Here is a 25,825-nt window from a genome sequence, read left to right on the forward strand (position 1 = left end):
AGGAAAAGACTCAAGATGAACACTGTCAGCTAATTACCTGATCACTATAACCAAATTATTTATATTTTACTGGCTATCTATCTTAAAAGCTGCCTGCTATTAAATTGAGGAGAGTTGTTTAAGATTGCCTAAATGGATGTGGACTTGAATCCAGGTCACGTTCAGTGGATTCTTCAGTTGTGTCTCTATGCAGATGCCTCTCAAATTGAGGATAAATTGCCAACTAAATAATTGTTTTGAAGGAACAGAGATCTATTTTCATTCATGCTGCCATCACATACTGTGAATGAACTTTACACTCACCTGTAATTTGCTACTTTCTTTTTTTTCAATTGTACATTTTAGGGTCCACTGATTGCGACAGCTTTTACGAATGGATACCACTGAAAGCTAACAGGTGACTAGTGGCCATCTTAATTTTTGGTATCATATAATATTTCCATATCACAAACCTTTCTGCCCACACACACCTTTTGTTTTCTATTTACCCTTTAATTTTTGCTTCCATCATGCCATAGGATATTGCAGAGACTGTGTCTAAATATGCTGACACAGCTATACACAAGGTTTGTGCCAGCACAGTACACTGGTACAGTACTAGTACTAGAACAGTGTACTACTGTTTATAGTGTGTATGTATTAAAATGGCCAGCCCTTTGAAAAGTTGTCAAAACGTTGATTTCCATTCTAATCCATACTTGTATTCTCTCTGTGATGCCAGTTGTTTAATCGTAAAACACCCTTGACTTGACTCATGTATGCAAACAAACATCCTTCAAACTCTGTGTTATACAGCTCCACCTCCTGTTGCTTTCTCTGACATTTCCCATTTAGTCTGGACTACAGGTAGGAGGTGGCTCAGTCATACATGTGGTTCCTCCTCTGCTTTCACATCCTTAGTATTTACATAATTATGCAATGGTGCTTCCACATAATTTTCTTTTACTTGACTAAATAAAACTAGATAAAATACACAATATATACATATGTGTGAGGCTGGTACTCTCTGTGTGGTCCTCAAACCCAGACTTTATATGGTCTTTAATCTCATGTTGCCATATCTAAACATGGAAAATATCCTTTTGTTTTGTTTTGATGATGAAGCCCCTCTTGTCAATCACACACTGTGGAAAATGCTCATGGTAGCCTTCAGTTATTGTTGGTAGCGCGCACATATTTTCACATTTAGGCTGAGGTCACTTATAAGTTGAATTGATTTTAACACATTTATAAACAGAATTGATTTGTTCTCATATAGTAAGATGACTGATGTAATCTTCCGATGGTATTTGAAGATGTGTAAGTCACAGCTCATTGGCAGCTATTCCACCAGTGTGTGTAGTGCAGCCGTCACCTCCACCTGCCAACTCCAAATTGAAGTTACTTTTAGACATGCACTGAACTCCGGAGAACCTCTGAACATTCTCAGGAGGGGCTTTATGTGAGAATGCAAGAGCCCCGAATTTCTGCTGAGTGTACATGGTCAGTCCCCCAGTAGAAACTCCAGATAATGTCAAAATGAGCCTGTATGAGAACACAGCAGGATTCACAGCGCATCAATGGGGGTCTTGATGACACACAATCAGAAAAAAACTGACAAAAGGAAAGGAATACAAGTGACTAAGGATATAAAAGCTGTGCCTTACACAAAGAAGACCCAGGTGAAGTGTCAAGAGAGCATTTGGTGATAAGAGCTGACCCTGGTGTTGATGTGCTGTAAGCAAAACACGTGATCTCCGCAGCGGAATTAATACATTACATCCTGCCTCTGCCTACTGCACCATCCCTCACCTGAACACTCTGTAGATTTGTTAGTAGACTAAAAACATGGTGTAAATGACACCATTTCATCAAATATGAATGTCAGGGCTTGCAAACACTTGGATGACACCACACAAGCAGTATCGAGGCATGTTATGTTTTTTCTGTTGTTTTATTACGTTTGAAGAAGTGGTCGCAAATGACTTCAATTGCATTGAATTCGGCTGTCCAAAATGTGATTTTATAAGATTTTCCAGGTCATTTCTTTAAATTCTTCTAGATTTCCCTAGCATTTCCTTTTGCTTCACTAATAGTGCTAATGAAAAATGTTGCTTTTGTCTTTCTTTAACAATCTTGTTTCTCAGTTTGGTAAATAGCCGCCTTTATTCTTAAGAGCCATTTTGAGAGCATGGTCCCTTTGTTTAACATATTTTTCATTTAACTGTGGTAAATAGTTCCTTTGGCCTGATTTGCATTTTAATTTTTTCATAAAATCATTATGAGGAGTTTTGCCATGAACGAATTACAGTTATCATCCATATTTTTCTGTGCATGGTATTCATTCCAGTTTATTTCTTCAATTGCATTTTTGAGGTTGTTTAACTTACTATTTGGAATTTTATACTGTTCTGACTTCTTGCAGGATGATATATAGTAAATCTCCTTTTAGCAAGCTTGTTTATGAGTAGAATCATGTTCTGATCACACAATCCTGTGACTAAATGTTCTTACTGTAGCAGAAGTAGCAGAAACAAGATCATGGTCTAAAAACAATCTCGAACATGTATATTTAGTCTTAAAGTACACTCTTAAAGTACACACCTGCTGATACCCTGTGCTGTGCGTGAAGTAAGACACTACAAACGTTGACTGGCTTTTTGGTCATTGAGTACAGTTTTTCAACTACTGTGTGCAGGTGATGCCTTGCAGCACTAACCACTACAACATCCATGCAGAAAGCCAGGGTGGAGGGGACACCAGATGAAGAACAGCACGAAAAAAGTCAAAAATCATCACAGGAAAAAAAGACACACTGATCCACTCTGACTGTACTGGAGTTATTGTGTAGAGATCAAATGGTTTATTTTTTGAATCTTTTTTTCTAGATTTAAGTTGCTTTTCTGAAACTGTGACCTTTTAGTTGTGGATTTAGAATCAGTAACTTTTAAGTATTTAGTTCTGATTATTTATGTGCATTCGTTTGTTTCTATCTTCACACAAGCAATGTATGTTTTACTACTACTCTCTCTCTCTCTCTCTCTCTGTGTGTGAGTGGGTGTGCGTGTGTGTGTGTGTTTGTATGTATGTGTGTGTGTGTGTTAGCTGAGACACTATGGATACTTGATGATTGGCAGGTTGTCAGTTTGCACATACAAAGACATTGTAAGTAAACCAATGGGACTCACAAGAGACAGTATTGGTTCATCGAAACAACAGAAGACACCAGTAACACTTTGTAGCTTTGGTTCAAGCAATGTGGTCACTAAACCAATGTATTTTTGGCAATAAGAGAACTCAAATATTTTATTTTCAAATAAGTCCACTTTTATAAATGTTTTGCTGTCTGGAGAAAAAAGAAAATGCTGTCTTTTTAATACTACATCAGATTTAAAAGCAAGTGTGCAAATGTATATTGTGTTCCATTAATTTAGTGATATAAAGAGGTGGGTGAACAGGCAAAAGGTCCACATCACACAGAATGGGAGGACATCAACTGTCCCACTGGAGTACCATTTTTTGCACGAGTGAGGTAACAACAATCCAATTACAGATCCACTTTGGGTTCCAAAAGTCTGAGACTATTGTTCCATTTTTGGAACATGTATGTATGCTCTTTGCCTTTCAACTGTGGCTACCTTTATGCCATCTATCTATCAATCTATCACACAAGTGTGTGTGGCTCTGCACTCTGACACCCAGCAGACAGGTTCTCCTCATTCTCTGTGTGACGGTGACTCTGGATCTCAGCACCGTTAAAAGAAGTCAATCTAAAGCACAAAGGATATTTCTGGGAGCACCAGACTCATCAGTTGTTTCCTTGTGTTTCACGGTTTGTCTTATACACTCGAATTGTCTTCACTGGTGTCACACAAATGTTAGATGTATTTTTGGCAACTTGTATTTCTTCCTGAGTTAATGGACTGCATTTGTAAAGCACTTTACTAGTCAAAATGACCACTCAAAGTGCTTTATACTACAACTCACAATACTACAACTCACAATTGACCATTGACATACACATTCTTCAATCACATCCCATTCTCACTCTGCGGGCACAGGCATCAGGGGCAATTTGGGATTTCGTTTCTTGTCCAAAGACGCTTCAACGTGCAGAGTGGAGGATTGAACCACTGACCTTACTATTACTGGATGGCCTGCTCTACCTTTTGAGTCACAGCCGTCCTGAGGAAGACGTGCAGATGATTGTTGGTTATTACCCCCGTCCTGTGTGTTGTGTTGTGTGCAGACCAGAGAACCGATTAGACATTGTACATTAGTTATTTAAAAAATAAATGAAAATATGAATGTTATAAAATTTCCTGTCAACATGAATTTGGTATAACTACAGAGTCAGTCTCTCCTATAAAGTGTGGAGTGAATTGAATTGTATGAACTGATTAAAGGGATAGTTCAGTGAAAAATTGAAATTCACTCATTATTTACTCACCACTATGCTGATGCAGGGGTGGGTGAAGTGTTTGAGTCCACAAAACAATGCAGTGTACACCCTACGCATGCCCCTGGTCGAGAGCTAGTGTGCAGTGTGTATGAGGACTTTTAGGCTTAAAACTTGGTGTAAATGGCGCCATTTCGAGTGGAATATGAACGTCAGGGCTTTCGGACACTTGGATGACACCACAGGAGCAGTATGGAGGCATGTTATGGGTTTTTTCTGTTGTTTTTTTACATTTGAAAAATTGATCACCAGGTACTTCAATTGTATCGGATTTGGTTGCAACACTGTTTACCCCTGAAACTCCAAGTGTTTTGTGGACTCCACACTTCACCCACCCCTCCATCAGCATAGTGGTGAGTAGATAATGAGTGAATTTCAATTTTTCACTGAACTATCCCTTTAATGTAAATGCTGTATTCTTCCCCTCTGTGCCAACAAAGACATTTTACAAATGACTTTCACAAACCATGGGAAGCTGAATGCTGGACTGTTTTTTGAAACTTAATAATCAATTAATCAAAAGATGTGGTATAAAGAAAAAAAACCTGTATGTTCCCTTGTTTTACATTTTTAGGAACGATTTGTGTCAATATTTTTGTGATTGTTAATGATTATATGAATAATATCTATATAACAATAATAATATTATGTACTGTACATCCACCCTATTCTCTTTCCATTCCCTGTCATCCTTTATATACATTTCAGTTGATCAATGTATTTCAGTAATCTATACAAAGAAAACGTTGAAGTGCTGTCTTTGATACCAATGTAGTGATCTATACACTGATTTGTTTACCTTTTAAACTGTCACCCCCTTTGTCTCACACCCTTACACTTTCTCCCAGTTACTAGTGATAGATGTTTTGTAGCTACAGTAGACAACTAGATGTTTTTACTTATTAACTTCAGTACTTGTACATTGTAGTTGATAAAATGTGGGGTCAGATCAGTCTCAATATTCACAAATGCACACAGAAGGATTCATAAATATGCACAGAAGGATTCACAAATACATTCCAATGCACACACAAATAGTTATCAACGTATATAAATGTAAAACAATGAATTACAAATAAAAAAGGTTTCACAAATAGATTTCTGCATTTGTGTGTGGATTTCGTATGTATTTGTGTGTGGATCTCGCTACATTTGTGCGTTTTGTGAGAATACCCTGACGCGCTGGATTCACATATGTATTGTTTTGGACACTGACCAATCTGCAGCCAATCAGATGCCGCCCTCATTTTTAGCCAATCACAGAGCGCAGCCCGTGTGATTGTCCACCGGACAGCGCAAAAAGCAGTGTTCAATGAGCACACAGCACTGTATTTAATGCCACTTCCACTTGCTTAACATAGCGGCGTAAAAAGCGCTCCACCAGAATGCCATATTTTATGCCATTCTTTAATAAGAGCAGCATAAAAAAACTCATAGTAATGCTGTTGGGCTCATTACCCTCATGGGGCTGCGCTCATGTGATTGGCTGAAAATGAGGGTGCCATCTGATTGGCTACAGATAGGTCTGTGTCCGGTCCACACACAGATACATACAAATGCATACAAATCCACACACAAATAGAAAAATCCGACACACAAATGCAAAAATATATTTGTGAAACTTTTTTTATTTGTAATTTTTTTTTACATTTATATACATTGATGGCTATTTGTGTGTGCATTTAAATGTATTTGTAAATGCTTTTGTGTGCATTTGTGAATCGTTCCTGAATATTGAAACTGATCTGACCCCATAATAATATTTACAATTATTTTTATTTACTCTTTATTCATGGAAACAGCTCATACTTTAACTGCCAATCACAAAACCTTGTCACCACCGTGTGCTGATGAAGATGCCATTCATATAATTTTAACCACAATACTGGCACAGCCTCAGAAACTTAAAATAATTGTCTGTCATTGCCTTTTCTTAACTGTGTTTGTCTGAGTAGCGCTTGAAGTCTGTGGATATATTATGTAAAGCAGTGGTTCCCAATGTTTTCGAGCCCAAGGTCACTTTTTAATTCCAAATGTAAGCCAAAATCTACCACCCTGTCCACAAAACCCACTTAGGATGGTCATATGCAATTTCTATTAAAGGCTCAATGTACGAGCAGAAATATACAGAAAGAAAGGCAGTTGTGCAACTTTATCTATTCAATGCACAATATGCACATTAATATCATTTCATATTTACAGCATCTGTTCAATGCACAATATTTAGCTTCAGTTCAACAATATGTTTTGCAGAGGAGCTGCTACCACAGCACAATGTCTATATATATAGGCTTTGCCTTGAATATGGCCATAAATATAACTATTTCCTTGTATAAAAGTAGTCCTGTATACTCAAATAAATACAAGTATAATAAATACAGTATGAAGCCTTGCATCTGCCGCCCCTGCAAATATTTCACAATAAAACCGTTTTTTTAAAGCAAAAAAAATAATTCGGCTTTTATTTTGAAAAGCTTACAGAAAGTGTTGCAATCATTTATGTTCATGACATGAATTCTTCAGATAAACATTAAAACTAATAATGAAAAAAATAATAATTTTCTCTGTTCATTCTGCTGTGAACCACAAAGTTTATCTGTCTTTGACATAAACCTATTTCCAACATTTCCTGAACCCGTTTCAAAGTAAAAGCACTCCAGTGTTTCCCTTTCTAAATCCATTCATCTGTTCTAACAGGGCTTTGATTGTTGTCGACAGACCTGAAGATGCATGTCTTCATATCGCGGAGTCCTGACATTTAGTTTAGTACATAATCTGTATTGAAGGAAATGCAGGACATAAACCAGCAGCTCCGCCGCCAGTAGCGGACACACTGCCCGTGCTAATAACAGACAACCAACACACAGCTGGTCTGTGGAGCAACCGCAGTCAGTGAGTCCAGAGAGTTATGGGGATCAGCAGTGATGGTTTTAGAGATTGACTGGTCAACACAATCAAAGGGTTGGTGACCACTGTAGAAAAGGCTTTGCACTCCTAGAAGAAGGTATAAAAGCAGTTCTTGAGATGGACAGGTGAATTTATCACCTTACAAAGCTTCCTTCAAGATAAGTTCATATTGTAATCATTTTGCATTAGCAAATAATGTTCTACGATGGACATACCTGTTGAATGCCTGTACCATTCAGCCCTAAATCCAAATCGCACATTTGTGTCTGGATGCAGCGCAGTTGCATAATTTATAGCACCATGTTATCACAATCTAACAGCAGGCTATAGGAGGGGTTTGGACCTGCCAGTCAGGTGCTGTGATCATTTCCAACATCTCAGTAATCTGTTTTGTTTGCATCACGACCTGTTTCATTTTGTATACAGGAAGGGAGCAGGTCGCGATCATGTGAGGTGATCATGGTCGCAGCTGATCGTAGATTGTGGTGGTTGATTGTGTTTGTGGATCATCTTGGCAGCTGGTCATGCTCTGCTACTCTTAGCATCTATTGCAATTCTCTCCGTCCTGGGAGAGGGATTGCTTCACGTGGCTCTCTTTGAGGTTTCTGTTTTTTTCCCATGTGAAAGGTGTTTTTTTGTTTTTTTTTGCAGAGGATGTTGCATCTTGTCAAGCCCTATTAAACAAACTGGGATTTGTGAAAATAAGCTTTACAAATGTGATTTATTGATCGATGTTTTAGCTGATAAACAGTTTTTAACATTAACAATCCATTTAAACCCAAATAGTTAAACAGCCAATGGTTAAGATTTCTCCTCTGCTCTTGGATTTTTTTGTGTTTACAACTCTGTCAAAAGTCCTCAACCAATAAATTGTTAGGTGTCATGTTGACCACTGGTCAACCAATGAAATTGGCATTCGCTTTACTTCAGAAAGTCCCATGTGGGCGGTTACTCTGTAACTGGTTTAATCCACTCCCGCCCTCCACGGCTTTATTATATGAACTTCCCCTTGCTTTCTCTTTGACTTTTTGGAATAAATGGCCAGAGGAAGTTCATATAATAAAGCTGTGAAGGAGTGGAAATCAATCAATCAATCAATGAAATTTTAATTTTTATGTCAGAAAACATAATTTGTCTCATAGGGCTTAACAAGGTGCAACATTCTCTGCTCTTAACCCTCAGCAAAAATACAGAAAAACTACAAAAAAAACCCTCTATTAACAGGGGGCTAATAAATGTGAAAAACTCAGAGAGCCACATGAAAAGTTAAAGATTGCTCCAATGAACTCCAGCTTTCACTCCAGCGAGAGTGAACTTCACTCATGTTTACTAACTTTTTTAAATTATCATCGTATCATGCCACAATGTTAAATACCAGGAGTGAGAAGATGTGTGTGTGTGCTCCCAGACAGCACACACTCACGTGCTCAGAGCGTTACACAGTGAGATGAGAAGCGTTACCATGAACCATCCGGTAAGTGACTGTGTTGAAGAACAGTGGAAACAGTGAAAAAACAGAGTTTCTCTCTGGTCCACAGCTGCTTCATGATCAGAGCAGAAGCTGCAGTTGGTTCGTATCGAGCTCCTCCACTCTGACCTGCTCTCAATTTAACTAATGAACCCTCATCAGTTATCAGGACCTGATCAGCACGTGAAATAACTTAGTGTTTGTTTGATTCGCTCCAGAGTTTAGGTGTCTACATTTAAACATCATGAAAATGACTCGTCAACATTTTGTGCTCAGCACAACACGAGACGTGACATGAACAGCAGGAGTCACTGTTAAAGTGAGTGGAGCAACACGCAGACATGATCCGACCGACACCATCGAATCGCTTAATAAAAATCATCCCAATAAAAAATTAAACAAATGAACGTGGACTACTTAATTTGAAAGATGCAATAGAGGTGTAACATTTGGTTGAAAATATGAGGAGATTATATTGTATATTTAAGCAATCTAGTTTTAATCATAATCCACGATCACGAACCACCACAATCTTTGATCAGTTGCCATGATAATCATCGTGGTCACGATCCTCAATCTACAAACCTCCATGACCACGATCCACGGTCCATCATCACGGTGTCGATCTATGATGTGGCAGCAGCAGCAGCGATCCTGGATTTGGAAGCCATAAAGCACAATGGGAAGGAGTAACATGTATTGATTAAACATTAATGTGATGGGGAGGAAGAGGAGGAAAGAGAGGCTCCATGTGTCATGTGGCCCCCAACAATCTAAGCTATTGCAGCATAACTAAGAATTGTTACAGGACAGACTAATGTTGACTTCCAACACTTTAAACACACTCACAAGTTTTGTTCACCTTGACTCCTGATGCTCCCTGCTTTATAAAATCACCCTTCCTTCCTTCTTTGCTCTCGATGATCAAGATTCATACTCACTGCAACTGCTAGATGACTGCTTGGATGTTACTTAATGTCAACTAGGCAGCCATTACAGTCACAGGGGACTGAGAAGAAGCATATTCATTTTTTTTCCTACCATATCATAACATCATTGCATTCTCTGTGTTGGGACCTGGTATCTGTGAACCATAGTTGGGCCTACATGTGTAGTCAAAAGCCTGACCACATGTCTCCTTTGCTCTGGAGACAAAGGAAAGCTTCCAGAACTCAGTCTCCAAGGGTGCTTCATCTTCACATATAGGTGGTAAAACTGCTCAACCACTATTTGTCACTGTGCTCCCCATTACCCATGAGTCTTCCCCTGCTGACCACTCCTGGAGGAGTAGGTTCTGGCCCTGCTCTCCCAGCCAGGGAGACTTCCTCCCCACGCAAGCTCGTCAACTTCAAGCAGGCCTGCCTGGAGCAGACTGCTAAAACCTTCCAAAGGCAGCGACGCGAGAGCCTGCCTAAGAACTTCAGCACAACTGGCTCAAGGTCTGACCAGCAGATGCACAACAGGATCCACAAACCAACAAGACCACTTCACTGGACAAACAGCGCATCAAATAAGGAGCTTTTCCCTCTTTTTCATGAACAGGTAACACAACTGTGCTATTATTAAGCTAGGCTAAGCAAAGGATCGTTGAATCATATTTCTATTTCATGTGATGTTTATAAGTTTGACTTGTGTTGTTGTGATATTTGGTAATTTGTTATTTGAAAGTTAATGTTAGTTCTGTTATGCTGATCACTTTCTTTGCATGCATCTAACTACTTTCTTTAACCTGGCACCAACACCTCACACACTCATCTCCACAAACTTAACACATCACATGGTCTCACCACTCCAGGGGGCCTTTTTTCTTCATAGTGGCCAGCCACCATTTTGTATCTCAGTCACTCACTCACACACACACGCATACTCGCATACACATCTGTATATAGTAAGTACACCTTTTGTTAGTTTGTGTGTTTATACTTTTATTATTCTCATAATAAATGTTTTTCTTCAAACACGTCTTCATTAATGTTGCATAAGTGTGAATTTTGCCAACCTCTACACTGTCAAGAACTCCATATCCTTCAACTTTGCTAGCTAATGATGTGGTAATTTTGGTTATAGTTATTTATTTAATTATTGATCAGAGTTCCAAATTTGTACTCAGTAATTTCATGAGACTTATTCAATAAATTGGCTATCTTTTCCCTTCCTTTGAAGGGTGGTGCCCCGATTTATCTTTCATCAGTTTAATTATTATTTAATATTAATATTTTTAATATTGATATTTAATATTTCTCTGTTCTCTCTGCCACATTTATTGAATGCCAAAAAGCACACCATTTAATGGTTCCCCGCGTGAAGGAAAGTACATAATCACAACATCTGGAACTGCCTTCTGGAACTGTCTTCATTATGTCGCATACATTGTTTTATGTGACACAAGAAGCAAATAAAGAAGGATATAAAATGCTCTGTGTAGCCAGAAAAACTTCTGTATACATGTATTATATATTTCACTTTTCAGTCTTTGTCTATAAATATTGCAGTGATTCCTGCTTTTGCAGTTAATACTGCCACTGAAGGTGACTTTGTGAATGCAGCATAGTTTTATATGAATAGTATTTACTGGGCAGTTGGGTATACATATACCAAGAGTGGCCTTTGAAGGAGTCATACCCTATCACACATTGGTGCCATGTACCTTTGAAGCGATTCACAGTGATTTATTGTACATGGCAAAGCTGAATTAATGAGTGGTGGGCCTGGACTCTGGATTTTAGACCTCATGTTAGGATTTAATTGTAGTTCAGCATTGTGCCTTTATTGACACTTTATGGTAAGTTTATTGTTGGAAACACGCAGAATAACTTTAGCATAGAATAATGTTTTGGTCTTACAGACAAATGTGTACCTAAACCTTTTTGGAATATGAACTGTAATTAAAGTATGAGCTGTTAACCCTTTCAAGTATCTTGTCAAGTTCCACCTGTACAGCATGTGTGCCGTATACCTTCATTGATTCAGGTTGCCTTGATCTCTTAGCTCGCACTTTAAGGTAGTGTAACCAATTTTAGGACTATAAAACAGAATTACAGTACGTAAATAGATTAGATTAACAATGAGACCAGAATCAGAAGAAACTAAACTCGCCAGGAGCCAATGTCGAGCAGCAATAATGATTCAGACACGGAATTAGTGATTGAGCAGCCACTCGTGTAGAAAAATATACCAAATACCAAAAATTACCAAAACAGAAAATGTAAACAAAAAGCAACCAAAAAGAGTCCAAAAAGTGTGCACACTTAAATAAAATAAAATAGTTCATTGGGGCCCTGTAATACTAAAAGTTGTTGCAGGTACCTGTTTTTTTCCTTAAAGGTTCATGAAAGTGTATGTATGTGTGTGTATCTCCTTCAATTTGATCCCTCCTCATGCCTTTGGCTCGCCATCTGTAACAATCCGGGTTTTCCCTGTCTTCTCAAAAAACCTGACCTATAGACAATAGTGTTGTCACGGTACCAACATTTTGGTATCGATACCAGCAGCAGCTGCCATTCTCTCTCTGCTCCTGTCTCTCTCTCTCTCTGTCCTTTATCTCTCTGTCGCCAGACTCCTGCTCCATTTGCTGCTCCGTGCTGCTCGCTCGCCTGCTCGCCCCGGCTTGCTCGCTTTGGCTCAAATTGGTACGTGGTGACGTCACGCGGCGACTTAAAAAAGCAAAGTACTGGACTTATCCAAGTGCTGTATAGTACCATTTTAAATGCATCAGTATCCCGGTACCAATTTAGTACCAGTATACCGAACAACCCTAATAGACAAGGTCATATGTATTACACTCTATTCAATTATCAGATGCATTATTACAGGATTAAATGTTCGAGTATGCTAAACATTTTATCAACCTTGCACATAAATCTCAAATCTCATCGAATCTTATTTAATCTCAAAATTCAGTCTTTAGTTGTACAACTTTAAAGTTCAAATATATCAAATCAAATATTAGCACTGAACATTTAAGAACTCACATTATACTGTTCATGTGAACAGTATTTCAATATTTATGGCAAGTAATCATTATCATTCAAAATATATATAACCATGTCAAACCATGTAAATACAGTAACGATACACATGAGTTCTTTAGAGGTATTAGGAAGTATGCTTAAGTACTCTCACACTATAGGCCTACTAGTGTGAGAGAAACTGCTGAAACTCCTGATTGGCCGATAAGGGCCAGAGAGCTGAATGGTGCATTCACACACAATCAGACTTTTGGAATTTTGCCGATGTAACTAAATAGAATAACAAATAAATCGCAGGTGTGTTTCTCCACCCGGGTTACAGTTGCATGGCTGTTGATGATTTACTTTGATGATAGTTTACAGCTAATGAATGTTATACATCTTCTTAGATTAGTTCCTCTCTAGATAATTGTTGACTAAAAAAAGAGAAAAGAATATATAATATTTAAGGTGTTTGAAAATCTGTTTTGGTAGTGTTATATCCTATCCACTTAAACTTGAATCCTAGCGATAGCAGGAGACATTCAGTTACTTATGTACACACTCAAAGGTTGTAGGGGTGCGTGCTTCATGGGCTACAATACATACGATACATGGCGATACGAACACACACACACACACAATCTTGTACTTCTCTCTTAGTGAGTACACTGAGTGGCACCTAGCTCCTTACCCAAACATTAACCATGACAATGCCTACACCATTGCCTAACCCTAAGCTAAATCTAATTGTAACCCTAACGCTAAAATAAAGTCTTAATCCTCAAAGAGTCCATCAAAAGTGGGTCAGACAGTGAGAGCCAGCCAAAATGTCCATCACTCCATAGGTTCTTGGCTCAAAATGTCCTTGCACATATATATTTTACCATAAAGAAAGTCGAATGATACTAACATTGCTACAACAATTATTGGGAGCATTACCAACAGTGGCACAAGCCTACTTGCTATCTCATGTACTTTATGACTCTTGTCTCAAATTGTAGCAGTAGAAGCTTGTCCTTTATCTGGTTGATGCTGATTGCCTTGCTCATTCAAGCCCATTGACCCTTTTCCTTTAATATGAACAGATTTTTAACATGAGAGCTGAGTAAATAGACTTACTGAAAGCATCTTTCAGGTCTTCTTGTATGGCTTGCTCAAAACCTGTTTAAAATTAAAAGCAATAAAGGCAAAAAAAAATGGAAAGGATGAAAAAAAGAAAGAAAACTAAACAAAAAAGAACAATAAGTGGATGAGGATCTAATTTTGTATTTGTATTTTCAAATAATGATAATAAAAAATGTTTGTCAAAGGTTACTCTCTGGTTCAGAATTCAATGCGTTTATCTAAAAAAAGAAATAAAAATATTAAAAACTTTTAATCTAACTTTTTTGCCTGCTAAACAAACACATGGAACCTGTTGTTATTCAGCCATGAAATTCATAAATAGATCACATCACCTGAGAGAGCATTCTTTAACACTGAAACAGATAAATCATCTAAATAGTTTTTACCAGAACTTTCAAAAGTAACTTCTGGACTTCTCGCATGTGATTACAGAACAACCAAGAACAAAGAATTTCTATACAGCTAATTTAGTAATGAAATCTCTTGAACTACTAGTCTAAAATCCTTAAATTTCTTTAATCTTGGGACATTTCCTTATGCAATGAAAAACATTTCTTTACATACAGTGGGGATACAATTATTTTGGGATAAATTTGTTATGTTTTTCTGGTGTGATGTAAACTATAATGCAGGAGTGTGTTAGCAGTTTGTATTTGAGCTTTGCTGCATTCCTTAATTCCATGCTTCAGTTGCAAATCCCACCCATAGATCATCTTTCCATGCTCTAAGTTTTGATTCTGATGAATAAATAATTTAGGAATAAATAAGGAAAAGATAAGCCTTGAGAAATATTTAAAGATGTGTGTACAGGTGTGTATATATACAGATATATAATTATCAACTAGTTCTTCAAATGTTTAAATTATACAGTAGTAAAAAATGGACAGAATAAATATTTGAGTTTTTATGACAACTGAAGTCCACCACAGGTTCTCATTCATGTTTGAAAGCGGAGGGTGAGGTGAGGGGTATTCAGCTGAAACATGAAATTTCAAATTCAGATGTCACTTAATTCTGCACACTGAACCTTTCAAGCAACATAATGCAGTTTTCTACCTAAACATAATGGCTTTAAATCATTTCGAAGGAAAGTATAAATAGTTAAGTCATCCAGCCAGAAAAATCACTTCAAATAGAATCTACCAGGTAAAGACTAAAGGACAAGTCTGCCATGTAAATGGAAGTCTTAAGTATAGATATGTTTGTATACTGTTCATTTGCACAGACACAATTCCACCTCTTACTTACACTAAGTAATATTATGTATAGTTTTATGCAGTAGTAGCATTAATACTATTTACTAACACCTTGGCCTTAAAAATGTAGATTGTTCAGTGTTCACGTGACATAACATTGTTAAAGTTAATAAGAATGTGTAGCTGTGTCTGTGCTGGAAAACTGCTATTTGACTGGATACAGCATTTAAACACACCAGTTCTTGTGTGCAATACATTTTAAGAAGTCCAAAATTAGAAGGATGCATCCCAGAATATGATACACTCAAGAATAAATTCTTTTAAAATCTTTTCTTCAAAAGAGAGAAAAATGCATATACACACACGGGTGTTGTCAGCGTACCGTCAGTCATTAGTGTTTGTGTCAGGCATTACCTGTTTCTAAATATTACAAAATGACAAAAAAATTATTGGTAAAATTCTTATTCTTGGTATCCCAAGTTGTGGAATCTGGTTGTTTTTTAACTCAAATTTTTTAAAGCTTGAATTTTTCATTCTGAACTTGTGAACATTGAAAATCAACCATGAAATGAGTTATTGAAAGTTGAATTCAGAGAATAAAGCCTGCAGTGTATTCACCAGAACAGAAACTTCAAATTCTGCAACAAGGCTTTAAGGTTTGATGAATAGCATTTCATAGGGAGTACCTCTTGTAATGTTTCCAATTTTATTATCAATTGTCAGGGTTCGAGTGGGGGGTGACATGAGAGGGGGAGGACCAAAACGCAGCAACTAAATATGGTTTAACAAAAGTGTGATTTATTTCAAAGGGGTAAACTTAACCAAAGAAATCTCCAAGAAACAAAAGTCGCACTCAAAAACAGGAGTGGAAACACAGGAAGGACAGGAAACAAACTTACGAGGAAACGTGACGAGAGCTGACGGGACACATGAACAGACAGAACCAGAATCTAGATGACGGACAGGACCAGACCAGAAATGACGACGACGAACCAACAACCACATGGGGGAACACAAAGACTTATATACACACTGGAACTAATTAGTAACTGGGGACAGGTGGCACAAGACAAACAGGTGAACCTGATGAGGGCAGGAAGTCAATAGGTGAAAACACACAGGGAGCAAGGACTACAAAATAAAACAGGAAGCACTGAACAAACTTATCAACGAGAACAAAATACAATAACCAAGACAGGGATGAACACAGGAGAGGCACAGGGTGAAACATAGCGAGGGACAAGGAGGGGAACACAGGAGAGGGACACAGAGAACAACACAGGAGAATCACAGGGTGGAGCACAGAGGGACAAGGAGGGGAACTCAGGAGAGGGACACAGAGAACAACACAGGAGAATCACAGGGTGGAGCACAGAGGAAGGCAGAAGGGAACATGAGAGGAACACTGAAAATACATAACCGTGACAATCAATACTGTTAAATAAAACTGAATTTTTAATCCAGAAGAATTGCCGCAGAGGGGCAGTACATACTGTTTACAGAGAACATTTACAGAAGAGTGTCCATTGTCCAACCGACACATCAACATTTATCAGTCCACCAACGACTCCCTGTTGACATAAAAGATAACTGCCATATATTGTTGTCATGGCAATGGCCTTTGTAACAAACGGGCTATCAGTACAACCACTTCTGTCAGTGTGTCCTGACCTCTTTTGTTCCTCTCCTAAAAAACAGGCAGATAAAATCATCCCTGACAGCCAACGTCAGACTAAAGCCATATTGAGATGGATGAGAGGGACCAGGAGATGTGTCATGCGGGATGAGCATTTTTATCTCCTTTAGCACTTTAAGAATTAGAGGGACTTTGGAGAAGCCCCTCTTGTCTTTGCAGAGTCACAGCTCTGTGGAGTCATCTGCGAAACAAACTCAGAATAAAGCTGCTTTATCTTCGAATATATCTCCAGATTTGAAGCTGTTATGCTTCACAGAGCATACTGGGTCTGCTGGGAGAAGAGGGAGAGAAAATAATTTATAAATTTCAATTTGCAATCCCCAAAAATCTTGAGTCTATAATTCTAAACAGTATTTTCCTGTCTAACATCATACTCACAGAAATGAGACTGTAGACTACAATTACTTCTATCCAACTGCTGAGAGGTCAGAGCAGAAAACAGTATTCTAAAAAGAGAGGGATCAGATGTTAAAGAGGATGGCATAGGAAATTAAAGAAAGGACAGCAAGAGAGAAGATGGATAGATCCACATGAGGCAACATTATTTATTCAAAGGTATAATTAATAAAGGCCATTTCATCACTACCCCTGCCTGTGATAGCTTCAATATTTAATGTAGGCTTCATGTGGGAAAAAAATGGGAAAGTGTAATGTATTTCCTATTATGGGTGAGAGTCAATGACAAAACTAATGAAATGAGATCCTCTGAAAAGTTTACAATGGAAACCCTGAAGTTTGCTTTGTCGGTTTTAATTCAATTCAATTCAATTTTATTTGTATAGCGCCAACTCATGATATATATTATCTCAAGGCACTTTACATAGAAGGTCAAGATTCCCGTGATAACTGGCTCTGGGGAATCAGCTACAGTAACATTTCTTTTATTGATTAAGGAGTAAAATAAATTAAATAAACCACTCACAGCTAAAACAACAGATAAAATGGACTCTCTAGCCTCATTCACAAAAATTGCTCTTGAATACATTCGACACAGGATATATGTTACCAACTCAGTAAACTGCTTCCTTAACTGAATCTTTACAGTCCAAACATTCATATTGTAGAATAACTAACTGACTCTGCACTTTAGACCTTCACACCTTGGGATAAGAACACTCTAAATATTAGATCAAATAGCAACACTAAAACTGATAAAACAAAAGGAATACTCAAACATTAAGTTAAACTGGGAATTAAATATTTGAATTGAATACAATTATTATATATATATAATAATTACAAAGAGGTAACAGTCATGTCATTTAAAATCATTTAGAGTGTTAATTATCTATAAGGAATTAAAGTGACAGAAACACTTAGTAGACAAAAAAATTCACTGTCTGATTACTAGAAATCACACTTGTAACCGGAATCATGGACAGCACTAGGGGAACTTTGATGGGAACACCCACAGGAGTGATGTCCTGCTATCTCCAACATCTTCTCAGAAATATTAATTTAATTTATCTTCACCTTGATCTATGAAACATCCAATCAGTGTCAGGCTGTGGGTCGGGTATCTCATCAGGAGAATGCATCAAACTGAGCATATTTTTCAAAATATCCAGTCAAAAGTCTTTATCTGTGTGTTTCTCTTTGCTCATAGGGAACTCAGAGATTCATGTTCTTAGTCAAGTCTGCCATGTTCTGCGTTGGTCAAGACTGCTTTGTTCTGTATAGTCTCAATACGGTTGGGTGAGAGGGATTTGCCCTCTGATGTGATCACATGACCCAGTAAAGTTACTTTTTGTTGAAGAAATTGCAATTTAGACATGCTTGCTTTGTGACCTTCAGCGGCCAAATGTTTCAGCAAAGTAACCGTATCTCTTATCCCGTATTTTTGAAACAGGAAGAATAGGTGTGCGTACTGGTGAGTTGTTACATGGAATGATTACTCCTGCTGCCTTTACTGGCTTTCGTTTTTAATGGATTTTGCTGTTGGAAGGGCCTGTAGTCAGATTAAGGCATTACCTCACTCGATGTCCCTTCTTTCCACACTTGTAGCAAGTGTCTGCATCAATGCAGGGGTCACCACTGCCCCTTCCTCTGAAGCCAGCACTCCTTCTATGGAACGGGCGGCCTCTGTTGCTTGTTTGGTGATTGTACATTAGAGGATGGCTGTGAGTCTTGAAGTGTCTGATACATGGTAATTGCAGCCATGTGGAGGTCTTTATCAGTCTTATCTTTCTTGTGTCTTTGTTTGAGTCTTGATGTATTCTTCAGCATGCAGGGCATGTCATCCAACTTCATTCAGTTTTGCTTCGGACCAGGCGATGCAGCTGTGTCTGACAGCCTGTTCTATTTCAGGATGGAGGCCACTGATGAAGTTGTTTCAGAGGTGGGCCTCCCAGACAGAGATTTCCTCACCAATGGGATCAGGACAAACAAGCCCGCTGTGGGTGTAGAAGATTTCAACAAGAGGAGAATAATGTTCTTGAGCTGATTCTTTATGTTTCTGTTTACACTCAGTGATTTTTGCAGTGTCTATTCATGAAGGCAAAATTACTTTAATAAGGTCACAGAGAGCTTTGATGGCATTTCCGGATCTGTGGTTTCCGCCACTTTCCCAACTAGAAGGTCATCTGCGGAGGTCATCAGTAGGAAAACGACCAGACAGCTTTGTCCACCTGCACCCATCTCCTCTGGAGCTACAACGCTGGACATCATCGCAAAACTTCCCCAACTCATCACCTCACTCCTGACTATTAAAATAATAATAGTTCACGTCGCATCAAATGACACCAACCACCAGCAGTCCGAGCTGACAAAAGCCAACTTCATCCATCTGTTTGACCTGCTGAACAGCACTGGAAAGTCTGCTTTCATCTCAGGTCCAATTCCCTCACTGGGTTGCAGAATTAGAAGTTTTAGCAAGATCCTCAGCCTCCACACCTGGCTCCAGTCCGCATGCTCTACTCACAACATTGGTTTCATTCAAAACTTCAATTTCTTCTGGAATCGCTCTCCCTTGTTTGCATGAGACAGTCTGCATCCCAGCTTTCAGGGTAGTTGCTCTTCTTCTGCCACTTTAAACAGTCATGCTCCCCATACTGCCACTACCTTGTGAATAATTTCTAGTACTGCCTGCGAAACACCATCACCCACAGCCTCTGACATTCCTGTCAGGATTAGACCTTAGACCATAGACCTTATTTGTGATGATCGGTGCGATCCCTCACATTCGTCAGCCTGTCTTGGATCAGTTTGAGCCCAAATCAACCTTCTTACTATCCGAAGTGGTCCACAATCTGCGGCCCACAAATTTCCCCTCAGATAGCATCCCCGCTCATCTTGTTAAGGAATCATTTGTTTGAATAATTTGTTGAAGACACTGTGCTTATTTAACTATTCTCAGAATTATTTCACAGTCTCACTGTAAGGACAACCAAGGTTCCATTATGTGGAGATCCCAGTGGTGACTGTTCAAGGCCCAACAGTCAGCCCTCTTCTCTCTGTGTTTCACTGAGGTATAGGCAAAAGCAATTTTTCTCTCAGGATGATCAGACATTGTCCATTCATGGCTCCAGACAAGTCACACAAGGGATCCCAATTCTGAAACCTAGTTTGTGGTGGACATTTGACCTGCTGAGACTCCTGTAATAAAGACATCCAAGAATAATAGTCTTAAGTATACTTTATTCCTTGCAAGGAAGGTCAGACAATCATACAGCATGCGAAGAGCATTCTGCAGAGGGAAATACAAAGAAACAGTTGCAGGCATGTGCTTTTATGCAGATGTAGTGAAGGGGTGAGATGTGTGTGTGTGCGCGTGTGCGTGTGTGTGTGAAGAGTTGAACAGTGTGTGTTTGTGTGCATATGCGTGTGTGTGTTTGAGCATGGCTCTGATGTCCGCACCACTTTGGGACTAATAGCCCATAAATCTGGTCACCTAAGGCTATCTTGGTAGTAACACATAATTTGCAAAAAGCAGAGATAATAGATAGTGTGGTTAAGATAATGCAAATGGCTTAGTGATATAATTTTCCATTTCACATACCAATGCACATGTTTACAAATGAACACACAACAAACTGAATTAATATATATATTTTACATACAGATTTTTAAATTCAACTTCACATATGTAATAATGTCTCACTGTCAAACAGCTCCTATATTTTAAATAAATTAATATACAATACTTTCCAGACTTTTAAGTACAAAAAGCATAGAAAGTAAAAAGCTGGACCTGACTGCCTCTGAACTTGTGCACTCTTACTTGTGCTTGTGGCATCAATATAAAAGATGGATGATCACTTTTGTGATGGTGTGGCAATTGAATTATTGCAAGCAAAACAACATAACAGCTTTGTTAGGCTTCAGTTAGCAATAACACACCAATCACAATCAGGGGTTGGGATGGCACACAGAAATCTGCACAGGAGGCCAGCACATTCAATTAACCAGCCCAACTTTTTGTTCACTAATCAGATGAAAGTTAGACAACAAGAGAGAACGGTGAGACAAGGATGCTGTTTTTGTAAGATGAATGAGGATGATTACTAGCCTGAGAATTCAATCTACCAAAGCTCCTTAAAGATTGTTAATATAGTATGTTCATTACAGGCTTTGCCTCCATGCTGGCAACAGCCAGTGGCCACAGACATGTTTTCAGGTTGTCCCTCCAGCTAATTCCTATGAACACGATATCTCAAGAATGTCACGGAATTCTCTAAATTTGGAACAGACTTTCAGTTGGACTCAATAATGAACTGACCTCTGTGACCTTACAGATCAGAGTTTGGGTCTTATCAACCCAACATCTCAAGATCACCTTGAGGGAAATTCTTCAAATTGGGCACAAGCATTTAGTTGGACTCACAGATGACCAGATTTTTTTGGTTGTAGGTCAATACTCAAGGTACTCATATAGACTACTCTTACTTTATAATTTTACTGCACTGATTTTAACTGTCATTTGATATTGCACTGATGTCATTGTTGTTTACTTTCTTGTTTTTATTTGCCTCGACATGCTCTAAGTACCTTAGATTTGCTCTCCTGGGGCAAATAACATATTAGCAGTTGGTGCTAAGGCTATGACTAAATATAGGTATTGTAAATGTCTTCAGGCTGGGACTCTTAATTAACTTGCCAGGTTTGAAACAGTTGGGCAATTTATATTCTGGCGAGACATCGAAGTTCGCACTGCTACTGCTATTCACCCATTCATACAGTGCATCTATGGAAGGACACTCCTGCACACAGATGGGAAAGACTGGAAACTCACCACCGATCTTCTGGTTGGAGGACGTCGCTCTTCCCCTCACCACAGCCACAGACTGCTTGATATACAATACACCTTCTCACATATTCTACCATTACTGGCATTCAAAGTTCATCTTTGAGTCCAACTGAAATGTTTTAACAAATTAGAAGAAATTCCATTAAGGCATTCATGACACATTGTGTTTACAAGAATAGGATGGACAAACGAACAACCAGAAAACATGATGCCTCCAGCCACAGGCTGTCGCTTTACTTTGAGTATGGAGAGAAAGTGAATAAATAAATAAATGCAAAGGAATAAACAGAACCTTGACTCAAATCATCCATTCCAAAGCAAAAACACAGTGTGTGTTTTCTACTGCAGCAGACTACACAGAGCTCCTCTTTTCTTATTGCTTTGCTGATTCTCTCCTCCAGCGTGTTCATTAGGGTGGGAGCTGTCAACTACAGGATTGCTTTCTATCTCACTGTGACACAATCAGCCATTCCATTAAGCTGACAATATCATCTCTCCATTTTGTGAATGACAGTTTATTTTGTGGAAGGCAGGATATCAACACCAAGGCCATGTCATCAGGAAGAAGGAAAACCCACTGGCAGTACCACATATGACTGGTTTCAAAGTGCGGGAAGCTTTGGGTCAAGAATATTAGGACTGTAACATGTTGTAAAGGTTACTCAGTCAGATGTTTACATGTCCTAAAACCTCACACCACAAAAAAGGGTTTGTAGGCTTATGTTGAGAAGATTATGAAAACCAGCTGTCCATAATATTCTCTTATCAAGTGTCTACTTTTTTAAAGTAGTGAAATGTCACTTATTCGTTAACCAACTGTCATGCTCAGCTGTCTGATTGCTTTGAAAAGGTCCTGGATTTATATACACTGCTCAAAATAATTAGGGGAACACTGTAAAAGGTACAGTGTGTAGAATTTCATGATATCTAGTGTAGAAATTGCATGTTGCAGCTGAACACCCTCACCTCACCGTCTCCTTCCAAACATGAAAAAGAAACTGTGGTAGCCTTTAATTGTCATGAAAACTAAAAAGGTGTTTCGTTTGTCCAGTCTGGACTAATGTAAAAAACATGGCGGTGTCCATAGAGAGGACCCCCTCGATGTAAATATAAAGTATTTAAATATAAAGGGCCTTTTCTGGGGTAAAGAAAACTACAAATCATAGAATTTAGATGAAATGAACTAGTGAAAACATCATGAGGATTATTCTACATTAAATATCTGCCAATAGATCCCTTTCACCTAAATCTTACACACTGGGCCTTTAAATCACACATCAGATCTTGATGAACAAATTTTTCATGTTGAAAATCTTTACTGATGTACATTCTATCATTTGTTGAGAACAAAATGATTAGTCATTTACTCCTTGATGGCTGGATTCAAAATCATAACAAAAATCAAATAAAGTTGAAATCACAGGGTGATCCCACTCATAATGTGACTTAGTACTGTGTATGGCCCCCACGTGCCCGTATGCACTCCTGACAATGTCTGCTCCTGATGAGCCAGCAGATGGTGTCCTGGGGGATCTCCTCCCAAACCTGGATCAAGGCATCACTGAGATCCTGCAGTCTGTGGTGGTGCTTGGCAGCGTCTAATACACTGATACATAACGTCCTTTAGGTGCTCAATTGGATTTAGGTCACAGGAATGTAAGGGCCAGTCAATGTCTTCGTCATCCAGGCACTGCCTACACACTCTGGCCACATGAGGCCAGGCATTGTCCTGCACCAGGAGGAACCTCTCTGAGGATATCATCCCGGTACCTAACAGCAGTCAGGGTACCATTGACTATGACTATGGTCTGTGCGACCCTCCAGTGATATGCCTCCTTAGACCATCTCTGATCCACCACCAAACCGGTCATGCTGGATGATGTTACAGGCAGCATAACGGTTACCACAGCATCTCCAGACTATTTCACGCCTTTCACATGTGCTCAGTGTGAACCGCTCTCACCTGTGAAGAGAACAGGGTGCCAGTGGCAGACCTGCCAATTCTGGTGTTCTCTGGCAAATGCCAATTGAGCTGCACAGTGCTGGGCTGTGAGCACAAGTCCCACTAGAGGACTCCGGGTCCTCATGTCACTCTAATGGAATCTGACTGTATGGTCAGAGACATGAACACCAGTACCCTGCTGGAAGCCATTTTGTAGGGCTCTGGCAGTGCTCCTCCTGTTCCACCCCTCACAAAGGAGCCGATACCAGTCCTGCTGCTGGGTTGATGCCCTCCTTCTGCCCTGTCCAGCTCTCCTTGTGTAACTGCCAGTCTCCTGGTATCTCCTCCAGGCTCTTGAGATCATGCTGGGAGATACAGTAAACTTTATTGCGACCGCATGTATGGATGTGCCTTCCTGGAGGAGCTGGACTACCTGTGCAACCTGATTGGGCTGCAGATACCACCTCATGCTACTAGTAGCGACAAGGACACTAGCAAAACAAAAAACTAAAGAAGAATTAGTCAGGAAGGATAAAGAGAGATCAGCTGTCTGTGGCCAGCACATGCAAAACCAATCCATTTTTGGGGGTTGACTTGATTTTGCCTCTCCATTGCACCTGTTGTCACTTTAATTTGCAGGTGAAACTGATTCATTATCACTTGTGCATCCTAAATGGACAGATTGATATCCCTGAAATTAAACTGACTTGCTGTTACTCTTTGACGATTAAATGTTCCCTTAATTCTTTATTGAGCAGTGTATATATAGCATTGGCAGATAACAGAATACATGTAAATGTTACACTTTTGGAATATAAAATATTCTTAACTGTATTTAGCTTGTTACAATTTAAATTGGTGGCAATTAGATGTCTGCATTATTCACTTGCTTAGCAAACTTTAAAATAGTTGTAGTTTAGTTAAACACCTACTAGTCAAACTAGAATCACGATCAAAGGCCACAAAGTCCCCCTAAATTCAGTCAAGTCTTAGAGTGGTGGGTGGCTGTGGCTCAGGACATAGAGTGGGTTGTCCATTAACCAGAAGGTCAGGGGTTCAATCCTTGTCTCCTTCAGCTCCATGTGTCTGTATCCTAAATTGCCCCTGATGGTTGTGAGACATATGAGATAGATTAGGTGCTGCACATGTTGAATGGTTGAATGGCAAAACTGTAGAAGAACTTAAAAAATGGCTAAATAAATGCAGACCATTTACCTATACTTAAGCCAACAAAGCAATGCGGATCATGAAATCATAATCTCTTTTTTATTTGCACGTTTTTTTCATCAAAATCAGTAAAAATATCCACAAAAAAACCCGCCCTATGTCGCAAAGTAAAAACATGGATCTGCTGCTTTGTCTAAATCTGTGTGCAAATCTGTTCAGTAGTTTTTGCGTTTCCCCTGCTGACAGACAGGGGCATAAACATAACCATCTTGGCGTAGGTTAATTCTCAGAAACGTCTAATTCTGGCAAAGTTTGGGCTCATTATTATTGTCTATGTAAAATACCTTGAGATAATGCATATTATGATTTGGCGCTACATAACTAAAATTGAATTATCTCGCTACAGTAGGAATCCTTCTCCACAAAGGTGATATCGGAGGGTGCAGCCTGTCTATGAGGAATGAGCAGGTACAGTGCAGGCTTGATACACTGTAATATCATGCTTTCTCCTGTTTGTCTCCTTACATATTTCTTACAAACTAAACTCCCCAGAGGTGCTTCGTTGGGTTGAGGTTGGGTGACATACTGGCCACTGCGGTGTTTTTACTTTGTTCTTGTTTGGTAATGTAGTAGTAGGGTTACAGAAATGTTTAAGGTCATTGTTGAGAAAGTGCCAGATGCCCCATGGTAT

The 25,825-nt window shown here is 39.0% G+C and overlaps 1 protein-coding gene across 2 annotated transcripts in view; it reads left to right on the forward strand.

The window, feature by feature from the left end:
* The window catches only part of LOC109630001 (RNA-binding protein Musashi homolog 2-like), a 90,231-nt gene extending 78,493 nt beyond the window's left edge, over window positions 1-11,738 (forward strand). The window contains exons 14-15 of one of the 2 annotated variants that reach the window (XM_020087997.2): window positions 346-397; window positions 2,678-11,738. In XM_020087997.2, coding sequence (XP_019943556.1) covers window positions 346-387 — 42 coding nt within the window. In that variant the 3' untranslated portion in view covers window positions 388-397; window positions 2,678-11,738. The remainder of the gene's footprint in view (window positions 1-345; window positions 398-2,677) is intronic. The other variant, XM_020087996.2, reaches the window with a different exon arrangement.
* The last annotated feature ends 14,087 nt before the right edge of the window (window positions 11,739-25,825 follow it).

The sequence above is a fragment of the Paralichthys olivaceus genome, chromosome 11 (assembly GCF_024713975.1).
Source record: "Paralichthys olivaceus isolate ysfri-2021 chromosome 11, ASM2471397v2, whole genome shotgun sequence".
Taxonomy (NCBI): domain Eukaryota; kingdom Metazoa; phylum Chordata; class Actinopteri; order Pleuronectiformes; family Paralichthyidae; genus Paralichthys; species Paralichthys olivaceus.